Source organism: Rhinoderma darwinii, chromosome 13 (genome assembly GCF_050947455.1).
Source record: "Rhinoderma darwinii isolate aRhiDar2 chromosome 13, aRhiDar2.hap1, whole genome shotgun sequence".
Lineage (NCBI taxonomy): Eukaryota > Metazoa > Chordata > Amphibia > Anura > Rhinodermatidae > Rhinoderma > Rhinoderma darwinii.
The window spans coordinates 28047913-28072735 of record NC_134699.1 but is presented as its reverse complement, the minus strand read 5'-3'; the positions used below and the strand labels follow the sequence as shown (position 1 = coordinate 28072735).

General features: G+C 41.5%; 1 protein-coding gene across 1 annotated transcript in view; it reads right to left on the bottom strand.

The window, feature by feature from the left end:
* The window catches only part of CNTNAP1 (contactin associated protein 1), an 80895-nt gene that overhangs the window by 34942 nt on the left and 21130 nt on the right, over window positions 1-24823 (bottom strand). The window contains exons 5-17 of the mRNA XM_075845590.1: window positions 24606-24809; window positions 24279-24463; window positions 23133-23273; window positions 20689-20950; window positions 18254-18403; window positions 15556-15727; window positions 15102-15208; window positions 14413-14532; window positions 12773-12976; window positions 12159-12315; window positions 10635-10762; window positions 5705-5878; window positions 4614-4832 (exon numbers count right to left, since the gene is read on the bottom strand). Of these exons, the coding sequence (XP_075701705.1) occupies window positions 4614-4832; window positions 5705-5878; window positions 10635-10762; window positions 12159-12315; window positions 12773-12976; window positions 14413-14532; window positions 15102-15208; window positions 15556-15727; window positions 18254-18403; window positions 20689-20950; window positions 23133-23273; window positions 24279-24463; window positions 24606-24809 (2223 nt within the window). The remainder of the gene's footprint in view (window positions 1-4613; window positions 4833-5704; window positions 5879-10634; window positions 10763-12158; window positions 12316-12772; window positions 12977-14412; window positions 14533-15101; window positions 15209-15555; window positions 15728-18253; window positions 18404-20688; window positions 20951-23132; window positions 23274-24278; window positions 24464-24605; window positions 24810-24823) is intronic.

Here is a 24823-nt window from a genome sequence, read left to right as displayed (position 1 = left end):
TAGCAGGTTTGTAGCATTCTGGAACCGTATCTCTCCATGTTTACCAGCAGCCTGCAAAATGGCATCTCGATCCCGATTACTGAGAAGGCGGGCTAGCAAAGGTCTCGGAGGAGCCCTAGGCGGCGGGGGCCGGCCCGGCATGCGGTGTGCCCATTCAATGGTATAAGAGGATGACAATATGGCATCAGGTAAGATCTCTTTGAACCAGGATTCACTAAATGAACATGAGTCTCTGCCTTCACTGCATTCAGGTAAATCCTGATATTATTGTGGCGCAGACGGTTTTCCAAATAATCCGCTCGTTGTATCCATTGGTTTGAAACCTTTTCAAGTTGAACCAGTTTTAATGTATGCGGTGCCATCCTGTCCTCCAGCCCAGAATGCGATCTTCCATCTCTCTCACCCGGTCTCTAAAATTCTGCAGATCCTGTCTGAGAAGGCCCACATCAGACTTCACCTCCGCTATCTTCACCAGTCAAGGAGGACATAGATTGCTGGATTGCATCCAGGAGTTTGGAGGATTCCTGCGCCAGGGCGAGTACAGGCTCTGCTTCAGACAAAGGATCAAATTGCTCACCCTCTCATGAGGGAGTCGGCGATGATACAGAGTCTCCGGCGCCATCTTCGGGAGTAGCGCGCATACTACTTCAGCCGTTCAGCCGCCGAGGATTGGCGTGTTCGGTTCATTTCAGTAGCTCCTTGTCGACGGCGACGTCTGCCAGACCGTAAAGGAATTTTTAGCGGTAATGTCAACAGGACAATAGGTGGAAAAACTCAGCTGGATACACAGCTCCCAAAACTTGCGACCGTCCATGTCTGTAGTTGGCCAAGGTTAACATTCTTAGCTATCTTTATCATTCTTTATCTGGGTCTGCTAGGAGAACGTACGTATTGGCCTTGCAGTGGCAAGGTTGTTATGACTCTTGTCTTACTCATTATTTCTCATGAGATGAAGCATTCGGTCTTAGAGTAAGTTTCCATAAGATGCCTTTCTTGCTAATGATTGGCTGAGCTAGAGCCAACGTCCCATTTGTAAGTGATTGGCTGAGCTCAAGCCTACTCCCCTTTGATACTATTGTAATTACATTCTATCAACAGATGAAGGTTTTTTGGGTATACAAAGCGTGTCTCTTTGTGTCTTACTTCTATCTGATATATCTAATGGATTTGGATCTGTGCAAGTGTACTGACGGGCGTCCGTCAAATCATCAGTCTAATATATTTTGGCCAGGATTGTGTCAGTCACGTTTAGTCTTTGGCTTTCTAATTCAACAGTTAAAGTACACACATCTTAACCTGGAAGTTAAATGGCCTCTTCACAGTGGCGTAACTACCGCCGTAGCAGCAGTAGCGGCTGCTACGGGGCCCGCGGCATGAGGGGGCCCATGTCGCCCGCCGGCACGGGCCCCCACCATGGCCGGAGGCCCCGCTAGCTGCCGCTATGGCTGCTACAGCGGGACGCCATTGAACACTATGGCAGAGCAGGGAGGTATCTCCCCGCTCTGCCATTAACTGGTTCCCGACCGTTGGCTGTATTTTTACGGCCAGCGGTCAGGGTCCTTAAAACCCGAGCCATAGACTTTCTACGGCTCGGGTTTTAACTTGCTGCCTGCGCGATCGGGCAGCTGAATGTCGGGTCTGACCCTGAAGAGAGGATAGAAGCAGCTTTCGCTGCTTCTGTCTTCTCTGATCACTTGTACACAGCGCTGAATGCGCGCTGTGTACAGGAATAGAGACAGCAGCAGCGGCGCTGTCTCTATTCCTCCCGGTGATCATGTGACAGGTCACATGATCGCCGGGTGCCGTTAGTGGCAGACTGCTGCTGGGTCTTACAAGACCCAGCACAGCCCTATTAGTGACAATCGTCACTATGAGAGGGCGGATTTCCCCTGTAACTGGGGTTGCTGTGGAGCTCTACAGTGGAAAAACATGGTGTAAAAGAAAGAAAAAAAATATATAAAGTTCCCCAAAGGTCTTCTTTGACCTTTGGGGGACAGACCATAGTAATAAAAAAATAATAAAGTAAAGTGCAAAAAAAATGTAAATAATAAATACACATAAAATACCCACCCCAAAAAAACGTTCCCCCCCCGCCAATCATTGTTGTAACGCTAGCGCTGACCCAATTACCCTAATATAGACATGTAATATATAAAAATTTACGTTAAAGACAATGGCGATCACAAATAAAAGGTCTATTTTAGGGTAAAACTATGTTATTACCAAAAAAAAATAAATTGCTGAAACGTAAAAAAGCTTATTTTTTTACTATTATTTTCAAACTTTATGAATAAAAATTCTAAAATAGCAAAAAAGGTGTGTATAAAAACGATAAAAAATGAAACCTGCATTGTCTACGGAAAAAACTTTGCAAAAATCACGTCGTTAGCCCAACAAATAAAAAAGTTATAGCCATTTAACTAACACGTGTAAAAATGGCTAAACGGTGTCTGGTCCTGAAGGCGCAAAATAGAGCAAAAGACATGTATCCCCTCTCCACAGGATCTCCACAGGACATGTATCCCCTCTCCACAGGACATGTATCCCCTCTCCACAGGACATGTATCCCCCTCTCCACAGGACATGTATCCCCCTCTCCACAGGACATGTATCCCCTCTCCACAGGACATGTATCCCCCTCTCCACAGGACATGTATCCCCTCTCCACAGGACATGTATCCCCCTCTCCACAGGACATGTATCCCCCTCTCCACAGGACATGTATCCCCTCTCCACAGGACATGTATCCCCTTCTCCACAGGATCTCCACAGGACATGTATCCCCTTCTCCACAGGATCTCCACAGGACATGTATCCCCCTCTCCACAGGACATGTATCCCCTTCTCCACAGGATCTCCACAGGACATGTATCCCCCTCTCCACAGGACATGTATCCCCCTCTCCACAGGACATGTATCCCCCTCTCCACAGGACATGTATCCCCCTCTCCACAGGTCATGTATCCCGCTCTCCACAGGACATGTATCCCCCTCTCCACAGGACATGTATCCCCTTCTCCACAGGATCTCCACAGGACATGTATCCCCTCTCCACAGGATCTCCACAGGACATGTATCCCCTCTCCACAGGATCTCCACAGGACATGTATCCCCTCTCCACAGGACATGTATCCCCTCTCCACAGGATAGGGGATACATGTGTGATCGCTGGCATTGATAGGGAGAACGGGGGACTGAAAGTCCCCTGAAGTTCTCCATCACAAACCTCGGACTTCCGGGGTCTGTGTCGGCAGCTCCGTAGAAATGAATGGAGCGCCGGTCGTGCTTGTACGCATGCGTGACCAGCGCTCCTTTCATTTTTATTGAGCTGCGCAGACGCCGGAAGTCAGAGGTTAGTCATGGAGAAGTTCAGGGGACTTTCAGTCCCCCGTTCTCCCTATCGCTGCCAGCGATCACACATGTATCCCCTGTCCTGTGGATATCCTGTGGAGAGGGGATACATGTCTTTTGTAGGACACACTGTAGGTCGCGTTTTTTTGGGAGGGGGGACGCTGTATGGCGTTCCCTACAGGGGGGGGAACGCTGTATGGCGTTCCCTACAGGGGGGGTGGCTGTATAGCGTTCCCTACAGGGGGGGAGCTCTATGGCGTTCCCTACAGGGGGGAGCTCAATGGCGTTCCCTACAGGGGGGGGAGCTCTATGGCGTTCCCTACAGGGGGGGCTGTATGGCGTTCCCTACAGGGCGGGCTGTATGGCGTTCCCTACAGGGCGGGCTGTATGGCGTTCTCTACAGGGGGGGCTGTATGGCGTTCCCTACAGGGGGGGCTGTATGGCGTTCTCTACAGGGGGGGCTGTATGGCGTTCTCTACAGGGGGGGGCTGTATGGCGTTCTCTACAGGGGGGGGCTGTATGGCGTTCTCTGCAGGGGGGCTGTATGGCGTTATCTACAGGGGGGCTATATGGCGTTCTCTACAGGGGGATGTATGGCGCTATCTACAGAGGGGGGGCTGTATGGCGTTATCTACAGGGGGAGGGGCTGTAAAAAAGGCAATATCTACAAGGGGGGGGTTGTGTGACACCCAGGGGAGGGGGGCCCCAGTCAAAAGTTTGCTATGGGGCCCAGTCTTTCCTAGTTACGCCCCTGCCTCTTCACATATCTTTTGCTTTTTAACACACTGTAAATAAATAGTCCAGCCGCATATTCGGACATGCAGATGTATTAAAATAAAAGGTCATCTCCATTTCTCGTTTTTCATAGACTATAATGAGAATACAGGACCCGCACACTCTGCATTAAGAAATGCTGCATGATTTTAATAAGCACATATGAAATACCATACTTCCGTGCATCATTCTTTTAACATTCCCAGTACAGATAAAACGGGTGAACAAGCCCTAATGGAAGTTGTAAATTGGTCCTTTATGCTAAAATAGGTCACTGCACTAAGCTTTTGTTTGTGCCTTCCAATTAAAAGGGTTGTCTAGGATAAGATCAGAAGTAGCGCCACACTTGTCCATGGCTAATGTGTGGTATTGTCGATCAGCCCAAGGACAGGTGTGGAGACGTTTCTGATCTAACCCTGGACACTTTAATCTTCATGATATATTACAGTTTCAGTTCCACATACCAATTATAACCTCTGTCAACTCACCTACATAAAGGGGCCGATCATATGAAGTGTTGAGATATGTCTGGAGGGGGAAGTTTCGGATCACCCAAGGCATTCTGTCCACCTTCAGACGAGCAAGCTTGACATTCATTTCAGCTTTTACCTCATGCCATTCATTGTCATTTAGAGGAACAGGATATTTCACAGTCACATTTTCATGACCATTCCCAATATCATAGATGAACACAAGGTCTCTTGTTGCTGTAGTAGAAGAGAAAGCAGTTATGCCGTAAGGAGTGCCAATTACTAATGCACATAACATATTTACATTTTTACAGATATTTCATTTTAAATGTAACAGATCCTATTCTACAATTGCTGCAAGTAATAGTCTGTTACACATGAATTATTTATAGAAGTGTCCTTTTGGCATTAGCCAGACAGGTGTCAGTATGCCTTTTTTCGTTTCACTGTAGCGTGCGGCACTTTCCTATACAGTTGGCCACCGCAATAAAGTAAACCGCATGTATATATGATTTTGTTTTCACAAGGGTGGCCTAGGTAAGTCACTGAATAGTCTACAGTGGTATACATCAGGAGATTTTACCAGCAGATGCGCCGGATGTAAAGGTCAAACACGATACATAGTCTTACATCAACAGTTTCAAATAGTGTCTCTACAGCTGTTGCAGGAACTACAACTATGGTGTTGTGGAGGGAGAAATTGAGTGAGAGCGTATAGACAAGCGAGAATACTACAATTTTTAGTCCCAAACCTTATGTCCTTTTTGTACTTTTAATTCTAAGTTTTACCGACAAAATAAGTCATCCAAAACAGCACCTGCCACTGACATATGTTGGAGTGACCTGATTTACAAGGTTATTGCCTCTCAACAGCAGGTTCTGCCATGTTCAGATGAGCGGCACATTAAATGGCTATCATTAGCAGGCAAAGATTGCTGTGATATTCATGGATTAATAGAGTAGCATATGAGAGGATCTAATGGCATCAACACTTGCCTTTAAGAACATGCACATCACAAATCCTTCTCTAAACTATAGAGTTGATTGACAGATTGAAGTCCGATTTCAACTTTTTCTATCTGGTCAGAGGCAGCAAGAGTCACACTTACTATTTAACTCTATCCTGATGAAGATCCGGAAGTCACTTGCCATGTTTTCAAGAAATGTCCCAGACAAGGAAGTGGTCTTGAAGTAGAAGGAGATGTCCATACTCTGACTTGGTTGGAAAGTTGGGTAAATGAAGCTGACAGGTTTCATAAATGTTACTGTGTTCCAGCTATTTTCTGTCATGAAATGAGAAAACAATCAGCAAGCCTTACTCGTCAATGTGACATAACAGACGTCTGTACAGCCAATATTGTGCCTCAGGCATAGTTCACATCAGCGTTGGAGGCTCTGTTAGGGGCATCCGTTGCAGTTTCCGCCCAAAATACCAGAAAACAAATGTGGTAGCTATTAAAGACAATGGGTTTCCGTCGGCTGCCGGTAGTGTAGCGGAACCGATGCTTCCGGTTATTCCCTTGTTCTATTCCTCTGACGGAGCAGAACAATGGAATTACGAACGCAGATGTGAACGTAGAATTACCTATAGAACTGAAATTTATGCCACTAACATTTTATAAACATTTAATTTTCTACTTTTTCATAATAGAAAAAGCAGGGTAAAAACAACTAATAATAAAAAAATAAAGGTTCTGTTAACTTCTGCATCGGAGGCTCCATTATGCGCCTCCGTTACAGATCCAGTAAAAAATTCCGGAAGAAATAGTTCTTCTGGTAAAACGACAGACACTTTATGGCACCCATTATAGTCTGTAGGTTCTGTTGGGCAGAGTTCGTGTCCTTGATGCAATGGCTCCGGAATTTCAGTTTTTTCGTTATTCTGTTTTTGTGACGGAAAAAAAGACAGGAAAAACTGAATGAAGCCTAACCGGTGTCAATGTAGCTTTGGGCCTGTTCACATCTGCGTTTGAGACTCCGTTAGGGGCCTTTATCACAGATCCGTCCGAAAATGCCAGAAACAGACACCCTGACGAAACTCCTATGGAATTCATTAAAGTCAATGGGTTCTGTCAGGAACTGATGGTGTGAGTCCTACAACGGAACCAACGCTTTCGGTATTTTAGTTCTGCTCCTCTGACGGAGCAGAACAGAAATACCAAAGTAGTTGTGAACTGGGCCTTACTTGTCCAGATGTACAATCAAACAATTCCTCCATCCCTCCAAGTAATACACAATTCATAAATCTGCATTTGTATGCAGAAATATAAGATCAGGTGTCAACTTGAGAAGTTACAGTGAAGGAAATAAGTATTTGATCCCTTGCTGATTTTGTAAGTTTGCCCACTGTCAAAGTCATGAACAGTCTAGAATTTTTAGGTTAGGTTAATTTTACCAGTGAGAGATAAATTATATATAAAAAAAAAATCACATTGTCAAAATGATATATATTTATTTGCATTGTGCACAGAGAAATAAGTATTTGATCCCCTACCAACCATTAAGAGTTCAGCGTCCTCCAGACCAGTTACACACTCCAAATCAACTTGGTGCCTGCATTAAAGACAGCTGTCTTACATGGTCACCTGTATAAAAGACTCCTGTCCACAGACTCAATTAATCAGTCTGACTCTAACCTCTACAACATGGGCAAGACCAAAGAGCTTTCTAAGGATGTCAGGGACAAGATCATAGACCTGCACAAGGCTGGAATGGGCTACAAAACCATAAGTAAGACGCTGGGTGAGAAGGAGACAACTGTTGGTGCAATAGTAAGAAAATGGAAGACATACAAAATGACTGTCAATCGACATCGATCTGGGGCTCCATGCAAAATCTCACCTCGTGGGGTATCCTTGATCCTGAGGAAGGTGAGAGCTCAGCCGAAAACTACACGGGGAGAAGTTGTTAATGATCTCAAGGCAGCTGGGACCACAGTCACCAAGAAAACCATTGGTAACACATTACGCCGTAATGGATTAAAATCCTGCAGTGCCCGCAAGGTCCCCCTGCTCAAGAAGGCACATGTACAGGCCCGTCTGAAGTTTGCAAATGAACATCTGGATGATTCTGAGAGTGATTGGGAGAAGGTGCTGTGTTCAGATGAGACTAAAATTTAGCTGATTGGCATTAACTCAACTCGCCGTGTTTGGAGGAAGAGAAATGCTGCCTATAACCCAAAGAACACCGTCCCCACTGTCAAGCATGGAGGTGGAAACATTATGTTTTGGGGGTGTTTCTCTGCTAAGGGCACAGGACTACTTCACCGCATCAATGGGAGAATGGATGGAGCCATGTACCGTCAAATCCTGAGTGACAACCTCCTTCCCTCCACCAGGACATTAAAAATGGCTCGTGGCTGGGTCTTCCAGCACGACAATTACCCGAAACATACAGCCAAGGCAACAAAGGAGTGGCTCAAAAAGAAGCACATTAAGGTCATGGAGTCGCCTAGCCAGTCTCCAAACCTTAATCCCATCGAAAACTTATGGAGGGAGCTGAAGATCCGAGTTGCCAAGCGACAGCCTCGAAATCTTAATGATTTACAGATGATCTGCAAAGAGGAGTGGGCCAAAATTCCATCTAACATGTCTGCAAACCTCATCATCAACTACAAAAAATGTCTGACTGCTGTGCCTGCCAACAAGGGTTTTGCCACCAAGTATTAAGTCTTGTTTGCCAAAGGGATCAAATACTTGTTTCTCTGTGCACAATGCAAATAAATATATATAATTTTGACTATGTGATTTTCTGTTTTTTTTTTAAATATAATCTATCTCTCACTGGTAAAATTAACCTAGCCTAAAAATTCTAGACTGTTCATGTCTTTGACAGTGGGCAAACTTACAAAATCAGCAAGGGATCAAATACTTATTTCCTTCACTGTATATATTTTTTAATTTTGGTGAGAGTACTTTTTATCATGATATAGACCTTTAAATCAGTTTATTATTTAACCCTACACTTGTTCAGTTATCATTATAAAGCATGTTATAGAACAGCACTCTGTCTCAAAGGAGAAATACCAGAAATCATTTTTTAAATTACAATTTAGTGTACATGAAAAAAAAGTTAAAACAGGTTTTTGATATCTTCTTTATAGAGTTATACACACTTAAAGGGATTGTTTCAGAAGGTCAACCCCTTTTCAAAATGTTGGCAGATCACCACGAATACAGAAGCTGAACCCAACTGCTGCAAGAAATATGGAGTTGCATGGTGATCATTTTAATGATTTCAGAGTCCTCCAGAGTGGCATCTTTTCTTTGCAGAAGGTATCTGCTCTGGCTAACGCTCTATGACCAAGTAGTGATACTATCTGTGGCATTCTGTGTGGATGATTGGGTGCTCTTGATAGGGTTCACACCCCGTGGTGCGGCGCACCATTGGTAACGACAACACTTGCTAGTGCCAGAACTCTCAGCAAGGCCGAAAGATTAAAATTTTTTGCCTCATTCTGAATTAAAGAATACTGCAATTCACTACTATGACGTGCTCTAGTCTATCCTTCTAATGCTCTATGACATTCATATGTAGGAAATATAGAAAGGGTTATCTGAGTGGGGCATCCCTCTAAATTAGAGGCCTAAAGTACGCATCTCAGTATAAAAACCTGCTACCTGTGCCCTAACCTTGCTCAGTCTTGTCAGAGGGATATTGTGTTAGGTCAATTCACCATCCACATCAATGTCTACAATCTAAGTGGTATGAGCAGTGACAGTTATGTCGGTAAATGCAGTTTACAAAATACAATTTTTACAAACCCAATTATTATTGATCCCTGACTCGAAAAAGAAGATGCACATTTACAACATTACAATTCTCATATGTAATAGGGCCGAGTTTAAATGGCAATTCTATTATGCAAGTAATGCAGTTCAATTGGAAAAGCCGGAGAACAACAATTTACATTTAACAATATGGCGTTTGGCATATAAAGAACACCTGTCGTTTCAGCAAACTTTCCATAAATCCATAGTACACGTGAAGAAACTTGGTAATATATATCTTATTACAGAAAAACACCTCTTTCTCCACCTATTAGACTCTTATACCCTCCCCCAGCCTCATACACGGATCATAGACTCTCTATTTCCTGCTAAAAATCTTTCTTGAGAGAGGCAGAGATGAAGATGGATTTTCAGTTTCACTGAGGGATCAGGTTACAGCTGCTGCCCATAGAAGTCTATGGAGAGGTGGGGGCGACTGCTGCTTCTACTTTCTCACTCAGGTATGGATTCACAGCAACACTGCTGAATACTGCTGTACAATGATCTCTATGCTGCTGGTTCTGTGTGTGTGCGAGACAGATATACGAGAGCAGGATCTCCTTTTCTCTGTGTGTGCTGTGTATGGGAAACATCATAGCAGCTAGTCTCCTCCCCCTCTGTAGCAGAGTTCAGGGAAAACTGACAATTAATGATAGAGCCTGCAGAGGGCAAAACTGGTGAAAAATGCAGGGTACACATCATAATGGTCAGGAATAGTGTTATTCCTCATGTACACATAAAAAACGACAGGTACACCTTAAATTAGGCAACTCTCTGATAGCTCAGATTGTTACATATAAATGGGCCTTTAAGATGCACACTTTGATGTACATAGTAATTGGGATCTATACAATGTTCCTGGCTGACATGGCTGAGCAAAATTGGAATACAAGCAGGAAGTGCTGTAAGTAAAGATGCCACAATCATTGGGACTGTACATTTAAACACTGAAAACAATGAAAAAAGCTACTAAAACTCTCACTACTCATCCATAAAGAGCCTGAAGATACAGGATTTATCTTTGTTCTTGATATATTTATTGCATTTTGAACAATTCTACATTTAGTACCATTGAACAACCACTAAAATGTAGTAACTAATCAAGTGTGATTAATCATAAGGTAAAGCAGTGTGGATAGCAAAAAAAAAACAACACATTGCAAAAAAAACAAAAAACTAAAAATGATGTTAATAATAAAGCCTAATTTAAATAATATGTGATACATTCCCTTTAAAGCATCAGGATATTTTGGTTATTTGCTACTCTTACTGTCTCCATAACAACGTAGAGGTCCCACTGAAAACCAAGCCTCAGAACCGGAACGGTTAGTATCCCCCACAACAACTTGGGTCACTGGCAGATGATCACGGAAAGTGAGTAAACCTTTGTCGTATCTCCTAAGTAAAATTCACAACCAAAAGAATAGAGACAAATAAATCGTGTGACACATAACTGTAACTGACAGCTTGTTTGCTTTCTTACTGTAGTTCTAGAACGCCCTCTTGTGGAATCCAACTATTGTACACATTAAGGGTATAGTCATCATACATTTCTGTGACTGAAAATCTGTGTCATACATTTCGCTGGGGTTGCTTCTGCAGCATGTGCATCAATTTCTGAAAGTCCCATTCACATAAATTAGACAGTCCCATATTTTTCTGCAAAAGATCTGCCACAAGTGAATATACACTAATGGAGGTGAGGAGGAGAGTGCACTTAAAGGGGTTGTCCAGTTTGAGGGCTGTTTTTTTTTTCTTTGAGAGAGATCACCTACTCACTTGAATGGAAGCAAAGCTGCAGTACGGCCACTATACAGTGGTCAGATCCTTCTGCTTTCGGCATGGACCCCTGTAGAGCTTCCGGCACCCAGAGGCAGCCAGAACAGCTGATCGGAGTGGGGTCCGGGTGTCGGACCTCCACCGATCATATACTAATGACCTATCCTGTGGATAGGTCATCAGTTTAAAAAAAAACAGCCCCCAAACTGGACAACCTCTTTAAATAGCTGTGTGTGCTTGTAAGCACATGCTTATATCGTGTGCAAACACTGTATAGCCAACAGTTGGCCATTTTGTAGGCTGAATAAATATAAATTACAGGAACAATCTGGGTAAAACGGGCTTTCCGCCTACTCTACCCCTCTGCTGATTGGCGGTAAGGGGGCTTCTGCATCTCCTATATAACGGTTTATTCCCAAAAGGCGCCTTAGCTACTATTTGTCCCATTGAGCTCTGTTTAAATCCCTTGGTGCCAGAGTCCTCTGCTCATAAAAGCTTCTTGTTCTATGTTAGTTACATACTGCTTACTTCAGCCATTTTAACGGTACTTGTATTTAACTACTATGCCCACATGGCTTGGTATTATAATGCTTTTTCGAAACATCATCTCTCCACAATAGCCTGTACTCGCATTTGGCATTGTCATTTCCTCACTGCCTTTTTGTTCTACTTTAAGTATACCTTTGTAGTTTAATTGCTATAACCTCTTATGCTATTTTGCTATCAGCATCAGTTTTGGAGTGTTCCTTTAACAAATAGCCTGGGAACCCTGGATATAGGACAGACCTAAATATCTAGTATCTCAATTATATTAAATTTGACAGACTGCATATCAGCAGAACATCAAAAAGAATGCTGCTACAGTGAACAATTAGACTCTTCTTTTACATAAAATAGAACAAAAAGCATTTATAGAATAATTTTTCTAGTGCAGTTTTTAGTAGCTTCAGAATAGTATAAAGCTATATAATATGTAACTGTAGTTAATAATAATCTTACATATCCTTTTACATACCATTGTTCCTGGTCAGCATCACAATCACAGAAATATCTTTTATCAACACATGTTTTCTCTATGCCACAGGCACATCTCTGAATACCAGGGTTAGAGCCACCCCAGTAAAAATGTCTCTCGTTATTCCGTCCCATCCAAAAGCTGTATGGCAATCCCACTGTCGAAACATAACGTGACAATGGTCAAAATGTGGTACGTAGATAATTATGTTTATCATTAGTCTTTACCACTACCACCCCACCCCCACAATCTGCCATATTAAAAAAAAAATACTGAATAAAAGTCAACTATTATAATACTTAAATATTATTTCTTCAGACAAAATGTTAGCATGTATAAATAAGTAAAAGAAAGCAGAGAGAAAACCTTCAGATCATGTTCTATGAATGCGATTATAAATTCTGTATCATTGCTTCTGTAGTGATTCTCTGAGCCACTCTCAGAGTCCCTGAGACAACATATGGAATGACGGTACCATGATAAACACTCATTTATACTGTAAATTGTAATGAGTTAGATGTGTGATAAAATCAAAGCCTGTATTGTTCTGCCAAGTCATTTTATACTGTTTCCCTAGTTTTACTGTCAGAGTATATAACATGGTTCTTACTTACTCGGTGTATTGAGGAGCCTAGATTTGTAGCAGGAAAATTCTATTATTTGCTCACAGTATTCAGATCCATTAGCCAGAGAGGACACTTCACCCCAAGATGAGTTCTGGTACTGTACCTCCCCTAGATACGGCTGGTCAGGATTGGAGCCAACGACTTTGGTGCGATAAAACCGGTCATTTTTTACAATGGTCCATGCTCTCTCCTCTGAGGAGGTATGAAATGTATTTATTAAGATGTAGCAATCATGAGTTGTACAGTCACACTTCCAAATTGTATAATAAGTAGCTAATTTCCAATATATATCAGAGTGTGTGCAACAACAGCTCCACGTTGCCACCAATGCAAAATTTCCAATGATATAGACTTACATACTTTGTCTTGCAGTATATTTCCAGCCTTATATAGTATCAAGGAATAAAACATTACATATGTATACATTTAGTAGGCATTTTAAGTACAGAGTCTACGCCAAGGCAATTACCCACTTAGCATTTTGTTCCCTGCCCTCGGAGCAGGGCACACTGCAAAATTTCAGTGGTCCTCTTTGCTGTACTCTTCCTTATGCCCTGGTCTGAGGACATGAAATAAATCACTGAGGGGAGATTGCCTTGGTGTTGACTCTGTTCATATGCATAAAATGGCAAAAAGCTTTCTAAGGGTATGTTCACACGGCTTATTTTCGGCCGTTTTTCGGGCCGTAAATGCCAGAAAAACGGCCGAATAATCAGAAGCAGAACGCCTCCAAACATCTGCCCATTCATTTCAATGGGAAAACTGCGTTCTGTTCCGACGGAGCGTTTTTCGCTGCGTTTTTTTACGCGTAAAAAACGGCTGTGAAAAAGAAGTGCAGGTCACTTCTTGGGACGTTTTTGGAGCCATTTTTCATTGACTATCGAAAAAATCTCCAAAAAGGGCCGTAAAAAATGCAGCGAAAATCGCGAGTGGCTTAAAAAACGTCTGAAATTCAGGAGCTGTTTTCCCTTGAAAACAGCTCCGTATTTTGAGACGTTTTTGAGTTTGCGTGTGAACTTACCCTAAATGTATACAAATGGAATGTTTTATTCTTTGATACTATATAAAAGATTGAAATATACAGCAAGAATAAGTGTGTACGTCTAGATCATTGGAAATTGAACAGTCACACTACCAGTTTATATAGAACTCTGCCTCCGTGCCAACCTCAGCAATACTCCTGTATTTTATGTGTTTTTGCCATGATGCGGTTCTCAGTCGCTCCATTACCATTTCATGTGACTGCACTCTAACTGTATAGTTGTTACTTTTCATCCCACAACTCGACTACCATCACTTCCATGGGACTCCGTGTTCATTTTCTTATTACTTTACAAGTTTTGAGAAATTTCTATCACTGTCCTCTAGCATCTATACCATCTGTAAATAATCTTCGTTCAAAACATTAATGCCCATAATAACTCGCAGTGGATTATTTTGTACAAAGAATAAATCTTAAGTTAACACTGATGGAACTGCGTCTTCTACAATACGTAATATTAAATCCCAGCTGTAATGATCTCTGAACAAAGCTTAACCTAATTTTATAACAGATAGTAAAATGGTACCAGAACTTAAAGAACATTTTCCCAGAGTACATTGGTAACACTGATGACTGATTACATTACCAGATATATCACAGTGGACGGTAAATGGCTTTAAAGGACCACTGCCATCAGGATCCAAAGTGTAATTGCCAGAGTATTTCCCACTGATCCTGTAGGCATCACAGTTTTCTTTGTAGAGAGCTTTAAAAAATAAAATAAAAAAAAGTTATGGATTATTTGTAGGCAAAAAACATGAAATACTATCAGTAGAAGCAAAAATGAAGAATATTTATTTCCAGTTATCCCACATCAGTGCAGAAATGTTACCATTTCTGTGCTCCCACAAATACATACTGTATGCGCATATTTTCAGTATATAGATATTTAGATCTAAAATAGTTATATAGCATTTCCAAGTTCAAGCACCTAACATGAACTTCTATAGCTACAATTTCACTAATGAACTATTTGTTTTTCAGTAGTATTCAGATGGTAGACTCGTCCTAAACAGTGGAAAGCGTTATTCATAGGGCCATAATGCGGCCGCATACCAGTGTCCGTATTATGGCTACAATACACGGACCCACCGTGGTTTAGGGGAGCCAAACTTAGATCACAATAAAAAACTATGGTGATCCGAAGTAGTGGATTGAGCGCACAAACCTTTGTTGAGGTTATGATTACCGCAATACTACTTAGTCTATAGGCATAGTATTCACTAAACACAGTACTGGAAACCTGGGGCCTTTGGAGCTAGGATGTGCACTTACATTTATGGCAGGTTTCTCCCTTGTAGCCCGTCATGTCACAGATGCAGAAAAAATCATCCCAAGATTGGTAGCAGCGACCCCCATGTTCACATAGATCCGGCCTGCACCTGGAGTTGCGAGAGTTGACAAAAATGGATAATGATGGGATCTTGGTTTGGCCAATACATACAATGTTGATGGAGACGCACATGAAAAGTTTCCACCTGATATTGTATATAAACCACTTCCATGTAAGGATGTATTCACACTGTGTGGTATGGTGCGATCGTAAATACATCAGGTTGTACAGCGATTGTGTGGTTTTCTTTTTTTAAAGCCATTACCACAATCACAGTAAAACCGCAGCAAAAACACATGCATTTTTGCCATTGTATGGTACTGGTGGGCACTTTGCTGTACCGTTCCACCCCTTTTGAATACACTAAAAAAAAACTAAGTAATTTGAGATTTATACCTATCAGCAATTGCACAGACATTGAACATGACTTCCGAGAACCTCCCCAGCCACCCCAGCTGCATACGATGGAAGTCCACAGGATGACCATCCACAGTTATCAGTTGCATGCAGCCATGAAATGCTTTCTGGTTGGAATAGCAGCCGGAGCCCGCAGCTGGTTTTGGGCAACCTGTGGGAAGAAAATGTTGGTGATGGAATCCTATCTTAGTTTTCAGGTACAAGTTATTTCTCTTCAAGGGTCACAAATTAATTCCAAAATACATGTAGCCTTCACACAGCAGACTATCATAGTAGGGTGTTGCTATTATTTATTTGTTTAGTGGTCCTTTCAATCACCTCTGTGGAATGCAGTCACAATCTGTTTACATTACCTGATGTCTTCAGCTTATCTCCCAAATTAAAAAGGAAACTACGGCTAATAATGATGTTTTCAGGACATTATGTTGATTGCAATCCATAAAGCTGAGCGTTCACTCAACTTAGTTTCTATTACAGAACAGCCCCTACCTCCATGCAGGAATTCACCAATACCCACAGTGCATATATGGGACTTCAAATACTGAATAGGACCACCCACATTGAAAGAGCAGGCATTTAGATCTATAAATTACACAAAACCATATATCAATCTCCTCCTCCTGCTCTATAACATGCTACCTGCAGATTGAACTGCAATTTCAAAGTGACTGGTTCCCTTTAAAAGTTGCTTACAAACGAAATATCATTCTGGATGGCCAGTTTTGGTTCGAATTCATTTAACATTTTAATCCGATCAATAGCTAAGCGTCAGAAAATTATGTAGGTTGCCACTATGATCTACCAAGGTTTATGACCAACTCCAATGGTTCCTTTGAAATGTCAAATCCTGACCCGTTCAACCAGGTTTATACAGAAATAAAGAGAACGATTGTACATTTCCATGGCCCATAGAATGTGTGTGTGACCCCAATCTGCCACAGTCCCGACAGCAAATTTGGGGTCTGGATCATCATGTACATTATTATTGAAACTTACTTTGTGGACAACAGACTAAAACACATTGTATGACTAAATTCAGCATAATAACAAGACTTTAAGTAGTCAGTCATTTTGGGGATGAAATTAGACAGCAATTTTCACAACCTTTATGCAACTGTAAGAAATGTTTAGCACGATTATAATGAAAGCCTGTTAAAAGCAGCACTTCTGACTCATATGGGAGTTGTAAAGTATTTCAGGATTTAATTAAGTCACATAATGAACGTTACAAAATAAAAATACCAGTCTGATATTATTTATAAGCGAAATCTGAAAGTAAAATGCAGTGTTCAGTCTTACCAGGTCTATAAATTACTTTTTAAAACATATTAACGGATTATTCCAATCATAAACATTTATGGCACGTCCTGTAACGAACACAGAAATTAATTGAGAGAGTTGTGCACATGCGCGGTCACCTCTCCATTCCTTCTTCGTCTGCATGCAATCCCGGTTTCTGGAGATCGGTACGGGTCCCAGAGGTTGGACCCACACCTATCAGACATTTATGGCTTATCCTGTGGATATGCTATAAAATGTCTATGATGGGAAAACCCTTTTAAAGAGACTCTGTCACCAGATTATAAGTGCCCTATCTCCTACATAATGTGATCGCGCTGTAATGTAGATAACAGTGGTTTTTATTTTGAAAAACGATCATTTTTGCTCAGCGTCATACACTCCTCTGTACAACGCCCAGTTGGTAAAAAGTAAAAACACGCCCAGTTGGTCATTAAGAAACTCATTAGCATAAATCTAAACTAGCTCATAACTTGCTAAAAAAATGATAGTTTTCCAAAATAATGTAATGTTCTCTACATTACAGCGCCAATCAGATTATGTAGGAGATAGGGCACTTATAATCTGGTGACAGAGTCTCTTTAACCATTGCTTCAATAGAAAGCAAACCAACAGCTTATGATATAGCCGAACATGCTCATTATTACCCACCATTCAGAACGTGTTTGTCTAGATTTATAGTTACTTATAATACTGCACAGCAATCAGACAACTACTTGCTTTACCAGCTTTACTTTAGCCAGGTAACATTAGAGCAGTAGAGAAGTCTGCATTACTTAAGGACAGTTCACAATTATTTCTCATCGATGTCTTTCAATAACCCTTGAGACAAATCCGCACCACCATGTGTGCTAATAAATAGTTCCTCTGGAGAGGGGAGTCCTGTACAGATTTTTACAAATTCCAAAAGGGATGAGACTAAAGAGGGCTGCGCCCTCTTTCTTTATGGGTCCCATAGCAGCTGCATAGTCTGCCTTTATAGGAAATACGCCGGGTAGGGTCCTGTAAAGTATAGTTGCAGAAAGTAAGACATTGATGATTGGTATTGGGGTTAGCTGTAAAGTTATAACCTACTAGGCATCTTACACACTTCATTTTCCAGCACTGTTGAACTTACACGCTGTCCAGGAATCTCCTACTGATGAAATGTTAAAGGGTTGTCCAGAATTTAAAAAAAACATGGCTGCTTACGTTCATAAACAGCACCACACCTGTCCACAGGTTGTGTGTGATATTGCAGCTCAGCCTTATTCATTCTAATGGAGCTGAGCTGCAATAACCTGCATAACCCGAAGACAGGCGTGGCGCTGTTTTCGGAAGAAAGCAGCCAAGTTTTTCGGATTCTGGACAACCCCTTTGAGTCCTTTTTGTTTTTTACCTCCGAAGTAATAGGTATCTCCTGACCGAAGCTGGAACTGGTAATCAATGTTGAACTGTGCGCCTTCATCCTCATCAATAATAACCACAGCAGATTTATCCCTGGCCACCAAGGAGACAGAGTGCCAGAAGCCATCATTTAGCCGGTATCCTTAGAAAGAAAATCAAACGCAGAGATTATGATGCATCCACTGAGCTGTGCAATCGTTCATGCAGCAATCTATTCCTATAACAACCTGCAACTCCTTAAATTTGTCTCACACAATACTCGGCTGAATGTATTATATACTGGACCTCTTATAAAAACTGCATAATAGAAAAACTGGATTTGTTGCGCATAGCATAGCAAAATCAGAGCACAGCTTCCATTTTTTTAAACTTTTTGAAGGCACAAGGAGAGAGGGTCCACCTCCAAAACCAGCAGACCTGCAGGTATAAAAAATAAAAAAAGAACCTCCCACTAAGCCTCAGTGGTTTACAGAGTAAGAGAGGTCACCTTCTTTAATTAGAGATAAAATATATAAAACATATATTTTTTTTTATTTTTTTAAATTAATTATCCTTTTTCCCTTCACCCATGACTGCACCAGGAGAGATAACAGAGGAGATATCCCTATGGAGGGTCCACCGATTGTGAAGCTTTCAGCCGACAGCTATTCCTCCCATCCCCATCCCTCAGACACATGTACTCTTGTCCAAGCAAGCGTGTGTTCTCAGTGGGGAGAGGGGAATAAGTCGCTGCCAGACTCCTCTGGCGTCTTATCTTCCGTGACAACAAAGTATCGGGCACGTTGAAATCCTACATGCCCGATCGTTCTCTCCCCCCCCCCCGACGTCTGCTGTTCAGGGAGAGTCGGGACTCTTCCACAGACATTAGATAGGGTGCAAACGATGTTCACCTAATGTGTATGGCAACCTTAAGGGCTTATTTACACAAACGTGATATACGTCCGTGCAACGCGCGTGATTTTCACGCGCGTCGCACGGACCTATGTTTGTCTATGGGGCCGTGCAGACAGTCAGTGATTTTTGCGCAGCGTGAGTCCGCTGCGTAAAAACATAGGATGGACAGTGACGTCAAGGGCTTCCCCAGCCTCAGAACTTAAAGGGGTTTTCCCATGAAGGACATTTATGACATATCCACAGGATATCAGAAAAAAGGAGATTTTTGAAGCAGCACTAGTCCCGAGTATGGTGCGGTGCACGCTGTCAAGCCAGGCAAACCCACTCCAGCACGATGTATATCCAAAGAAGTAGTAGGACAACAGCACACGTCTTCAAATCATCAAAGTGGTTTTATTGTCAAGACATCCACAAACGACAAGCAACGTTTCGACCCATAGTGAGTGAAGGGTCTTTGTCAAGCCTAACATTATGTCTAAAAACATCGTTATAAATGGGTGAATACAAATGATCACATGGCCCATTCCAACCAGTGATCACTGGTTGGAATGGGCCATGTGATCATTTGTATTCACCCATTTATAACGATGTTTTTAGACATAATGTTAGGCTTGACAAAGACCCTTCACTCACTATGGGTCGAAACGTTGCTTGTCGTTTGTGGATGTCTTGACAATAAAACCACTTTGATGATTTGAAGACGTGTGCTGTTGTCCTACTACTTCTTTGGATATCCACAGGATATGTCATAAATGTCAGATAGATGCAGGTCCCATCTCTGGGACCCGCACCTATCTCCAGAGCGGGGCCCACTAAACCCCGTTCAGCCGCTGTGTGTTGCGGCTGAATGAGGTGTTTTCCGACCATGAAAAAGGTTATATGGTCGTACGTTACGTAAACAGCGTAACTCGCTGAGCTACGCAGTTTCCGTAACTCCAATAATAGTGAATGGCAGTTACAGAAGCAGCGTAGCATGCGAGCTACGCGCTTTCCGTAACTACCATTAAGTTCTATGATACTTATAGACCATATAAAGTTTTTCAAGGTCATAATTTACCTCATTCAGCCGCAACACAGAGTGGCTGAATGGGGTTTAGGGGGCCCCGTTCGGGAGATAGGTACAGGTCCCAGAGCTGGGACCCGCATCTATCCGACATTTATGACATATCCTGTGGATGGGTCATAAATGTCTCACGTGGGAAAACCCCTTTAAAGGCTGTCACAAGAAAACTGATCTATTGAGTTCTATGGGGTGGTCTGGCCTTGAAAATGGCCAAAAATAGGAAACGTCCTATTTTTTGATGGCCAGTATTCACAGGCCATTAAAAAAAAAAAACGGCCGTGTGAATACAGACATAGAACGACATTGTTCTGAAAACGGCCGTCGTGTGAATGTAGCCTTAAACCGATTAAAAATAAATATTCAATACATACATACATACTGAAAAAAAAAACTACACATGAGAACTAAATAATCCATTGAATACATTAACAATGAGGACTTTATACTAGAACTACAAGATCAATACTCACCAGCCGCAAACACCAGCTTCTTTTTGTGTGGCTGGGAAATGGTCACATTGATTTGCCCTTCGCTCAGAGCCATTTCCAGTGATCCCAAAGAAGCAGCAAAGTTGGTAAACATCAGTAGACCAATGGTGTCCCAGGTCCGAAATTTAAAGCTCACCATCATCTTTAAATTGGCAGGAACTCCCGGCACCATTATATAGTTGTTGATGCCAGAAAATGTGACAGGTACATAAGGCATTTCCACACATGAGAAGCGCACCTTACCCTGTGAAGTGACCCAAAGAAAATATAACTAAAAAGAGTTTACAAGCACTAATAGAAGACTGGGGTCTGTGTAAAATTGAGCTACCACTTTAAATGAACGTCCATTAACTAAAAAAAAAAAAAAAAGTGTGTGTGAGACCACAATTTACATTGTATTTTGCTATAAAAGTAAGGCTATGTTGAAAATAAGTTTTTTTGCCTACGTTTAACGAATACGTCGGGAAAAAGATCTCGCCATATTTGTTAAACATAGGCCGTGAGGACACTCTTTTGGCCTCTGTCAGGCTAATGGAGCCCTATAGACATGTTTAGCGGGTATTTCGGGAGACATGCTAAACGGACATTATATACGTAATGTGTACAAGGCCTAAGAGAAACATAAAAATGAATACAGGTACAGCATGCACATTCTTTTGCATAATATTCATGGAATACAAATATACAAGTGACATAAATTGAGAGAAATGATTGATTCAGCCCAGCATGGAATTCATTAGCCGCGTTGGTTCTGAGTGAATAAGCAGCTGCAGGCGTTTGTAAACTAATTATCAAGGCTCACATTGCTCTCATACAGGACAACATGGTTCTATCCAAAATTAATGTCACCCATGTCTGAGGGAATTTTAATTTGGTGCTGAGCAGTGATTATAAATATACTAACACTGAATCATGCATGAAGCTAAATTCCACATGCAAAACCATTTTTTAGTAACCTAATCACCATAAAATACCCTGCCCCATGCTGCTGTGCATCTACCTTTCTGCATGTTCTGATGCCTTCTTCTGCCCAGCGGTTAGTTACTTTCTGTGACTACTCTGTCTATACATATAATAGACCCAATGGGTGCGATTTATCAGAACTAGTGCAAGGAAAAAGTGCAGCAACCTAACTGGTTATTATGGGCAACTACTCTATTTTTGCTTTCCACCAATTTTGATACATCTCCCCAGAATATCTGTGGTCACTGGTAACGCCAGAAGAAGTATTTCCTATACAATCCCCTTGGCGGCTCATGACAGCTCCTGCTCAGTTATCATATTATAATTGTGGGATGAAGTTCACGGTTGCAGAATTTCCTATAGTGACTCCATAGCAGCTCCTGACAGTTACTGCTATGTGACTGGCACAATAATATTAATAATTCTGTGTGGTGGGCACAACGGTATTGGCAATTGTGTGGATGCTAATACTGTGCTGGTACTACTATTTGGCTTAAATTAGTGCATGGCCACTGCAGTGGAAAAAGTTTGATGTGAGAACTGGAGTCACTAGTTTTTGGCACTCAGAGAAAACAGTATGGTCTTGAATACTACAAGTGTTGGTCTTGGAGATGTCACAACTCTTAAAGAGGCTCTGTCACCAGATTTTGCAACCCCTATCTGCTATTGCAGCAGATAGGCGCTGCAATGTAGATTACAGTAACGTTTTTATTTTTAAAAAACGAGCATTGTTGGCCAAGTTATGACCATTTTTGTAGTTATGCAAATGAGGCTTGCAAAAGTCCAAGTGGGCGTGTATTAGGTGCGTACATCGGGGCGTTTTTAATACTTTTACATGCTGGGCGTTCTGATGAGAAGTATCATCCACTTCTCTTCAGAACGCCCAGCTTCTGGCAGTGCAGACACAGCCGTGTTCTCGAGAGATCACGCTGTGTCGTCACTCACAGGTCCTGCATCGTGTCAGACGAGCGAGGACACATCGGCACCAGAGGCTACAGTTGATTCTGCAGCAGCATCGGCGTTAGCAGGTAAGTCGATGTAGCTACTTACCTGCAAACGCTGTTTGTTATTGCTACATATTGTCTAGTTAAAGCATCCTCTATTTTCACCATACGTCATGTACTATTTCCGCCTTTATTATTCTAATTGAAACTAATAAAAAAAACTTTTTATTTAAATATATGAATAATTATAATCTTTCAGGCAAAAGTTAATAAAAAATAGCTCTTTTATGAACTGAATAGAAAATAATGTCCATTAGTACTGAAATATCTTATATACCGATAAATACATTAGAGTTATATAGTGAAGTCGTAGACAAATGAGCGCAATCGACGTGACCAACGCATTATACAGACAAATAGGGCAATCAATATAGAAAAATAGAAAGAAGCATGCTCTTACTTTAGCAGACTGTTCCTCTCTACAAATCTAAGACAAGTAATAGCCATGTCCAGACTCACCACAAAGCGAATAGATGATTTATTCCTCCTTGCCAGGTCAGCAACGTGCACATTATTGAAGATGATGTTCTCCAGACAGCCACGGAAGTTCTGCTTGTGAGAGAGGCTTTTTTCCTCAAGTAACATGCCAGCAAAAAATATCTGCAAATACAAAAAATACAGGCCCGAGTCAGTGCACTACTGGGAATACATACTCATCAAAAACAGTCAATTAACAATTATGATAGATCAATATATTCAAACAACAATAAATCTTTATTCATGTGACTGATCTTTCTGCACGAAGATACGTATGGATACTTTTGGCTTTTTGGTTATGACTTTTTATTTGAAATAAAAAATTCAACTTTAATAATGAGAACACCATTAATTCAGGTGCAGTAAATAAAGAAATAATTTACATGAGATCTCCACAAATTAGTACAGCACTACCAGAGAAAATTGGTAAATCTATGGTACCCATCTGAATAGAACCTGAGTCATAAGCAAAAAAACAAAATGTACATAGTATTGTGAGATAGTATAAAGCAGACAATTTTTGCTCTGGTGGACCTATTCAGTGCATGTATTTCATTTGAATGGTTGCATGTAATATTACATTTTCTGACAAAATCAGATATTTGCCGGACTTCTCGGGAGCCAGAACTGTGGCAATCAGCAGATCGCTGCCGTGGCCATCACAATGAAAGGTGATAAGACAACCACTTTAAGGCTATGCCCAATTTTGGAACAGTCTCACGCTGCTCAACTCTTTACTGGTGGACTTCTTTCTGCCTGGCTGTAGAGAAAATTCTGAATCTGAGAAATACATGAAAGTCTTCCAGGGTGTGACAGTAGAGGATGAGTAAGCATTAGTCTGCAACAAGCTATCTTACATGTTCAATAATTCTTGGTACAAGCATGACCGTACCTGAAGCCGTATTGTATAAAGGTATGTGAGATTCAAAAGTTGAGCACAGGAAACTCATGAAAACATGTGCTCAAGTGGACCTGACAACATTCCTTCCCACCGATTCAATTTATTTTTTTATTCTACCAGCCATTCCTTTGTACCAGAATGTACTACAAACATAAAACCTCCACCTTTATTGTAATAAAATGCACTGTGAAACAACAACAACGATAATAAAAATTGCTGAATCTTACCTCTTTATCCAAATCTAGCTGATCGAAATGCCCCTTGCATCGTATTCTCTGAATTTCTCCGTCCAATGTTATGTTGAGATCACGCAAATTGCGCTGGATATTAACCGAGTGCCAGTGCTGGTCATCTAACAAGCTTCCCAGTGTAGTAACCGTGTGGCTATCTACAGAATGGAGAGGACTGTTTCCTGTAGACATAGAAATAACAGAAACAATGAGTTTATTTCACACAATCATAATGAAATATTCAAGGGTAAAAAAGATTTAGTCAAAACACATACAATCACAGTAATCAATACAGTAACACACTTCGTTCAATGTTCTGCCTACCCAGGCTGATCCGGAAGATCAACTGCGCCTTCTGAAGCTCCAACGTAATGTAGTCTCCTTGTGAGCCTTCCGCATGCATAAGCACCCCATCCTTCTCCAAGGTCTTGAAATTAAAAGAAATGTCATCTTGTAAAGTACGATTTGTCTTTTTTCTGAACTGGTAGGAAATTAGGTCATCACCATCGAAAGACAGGACATCATGGTCTGAGGATTTAAAG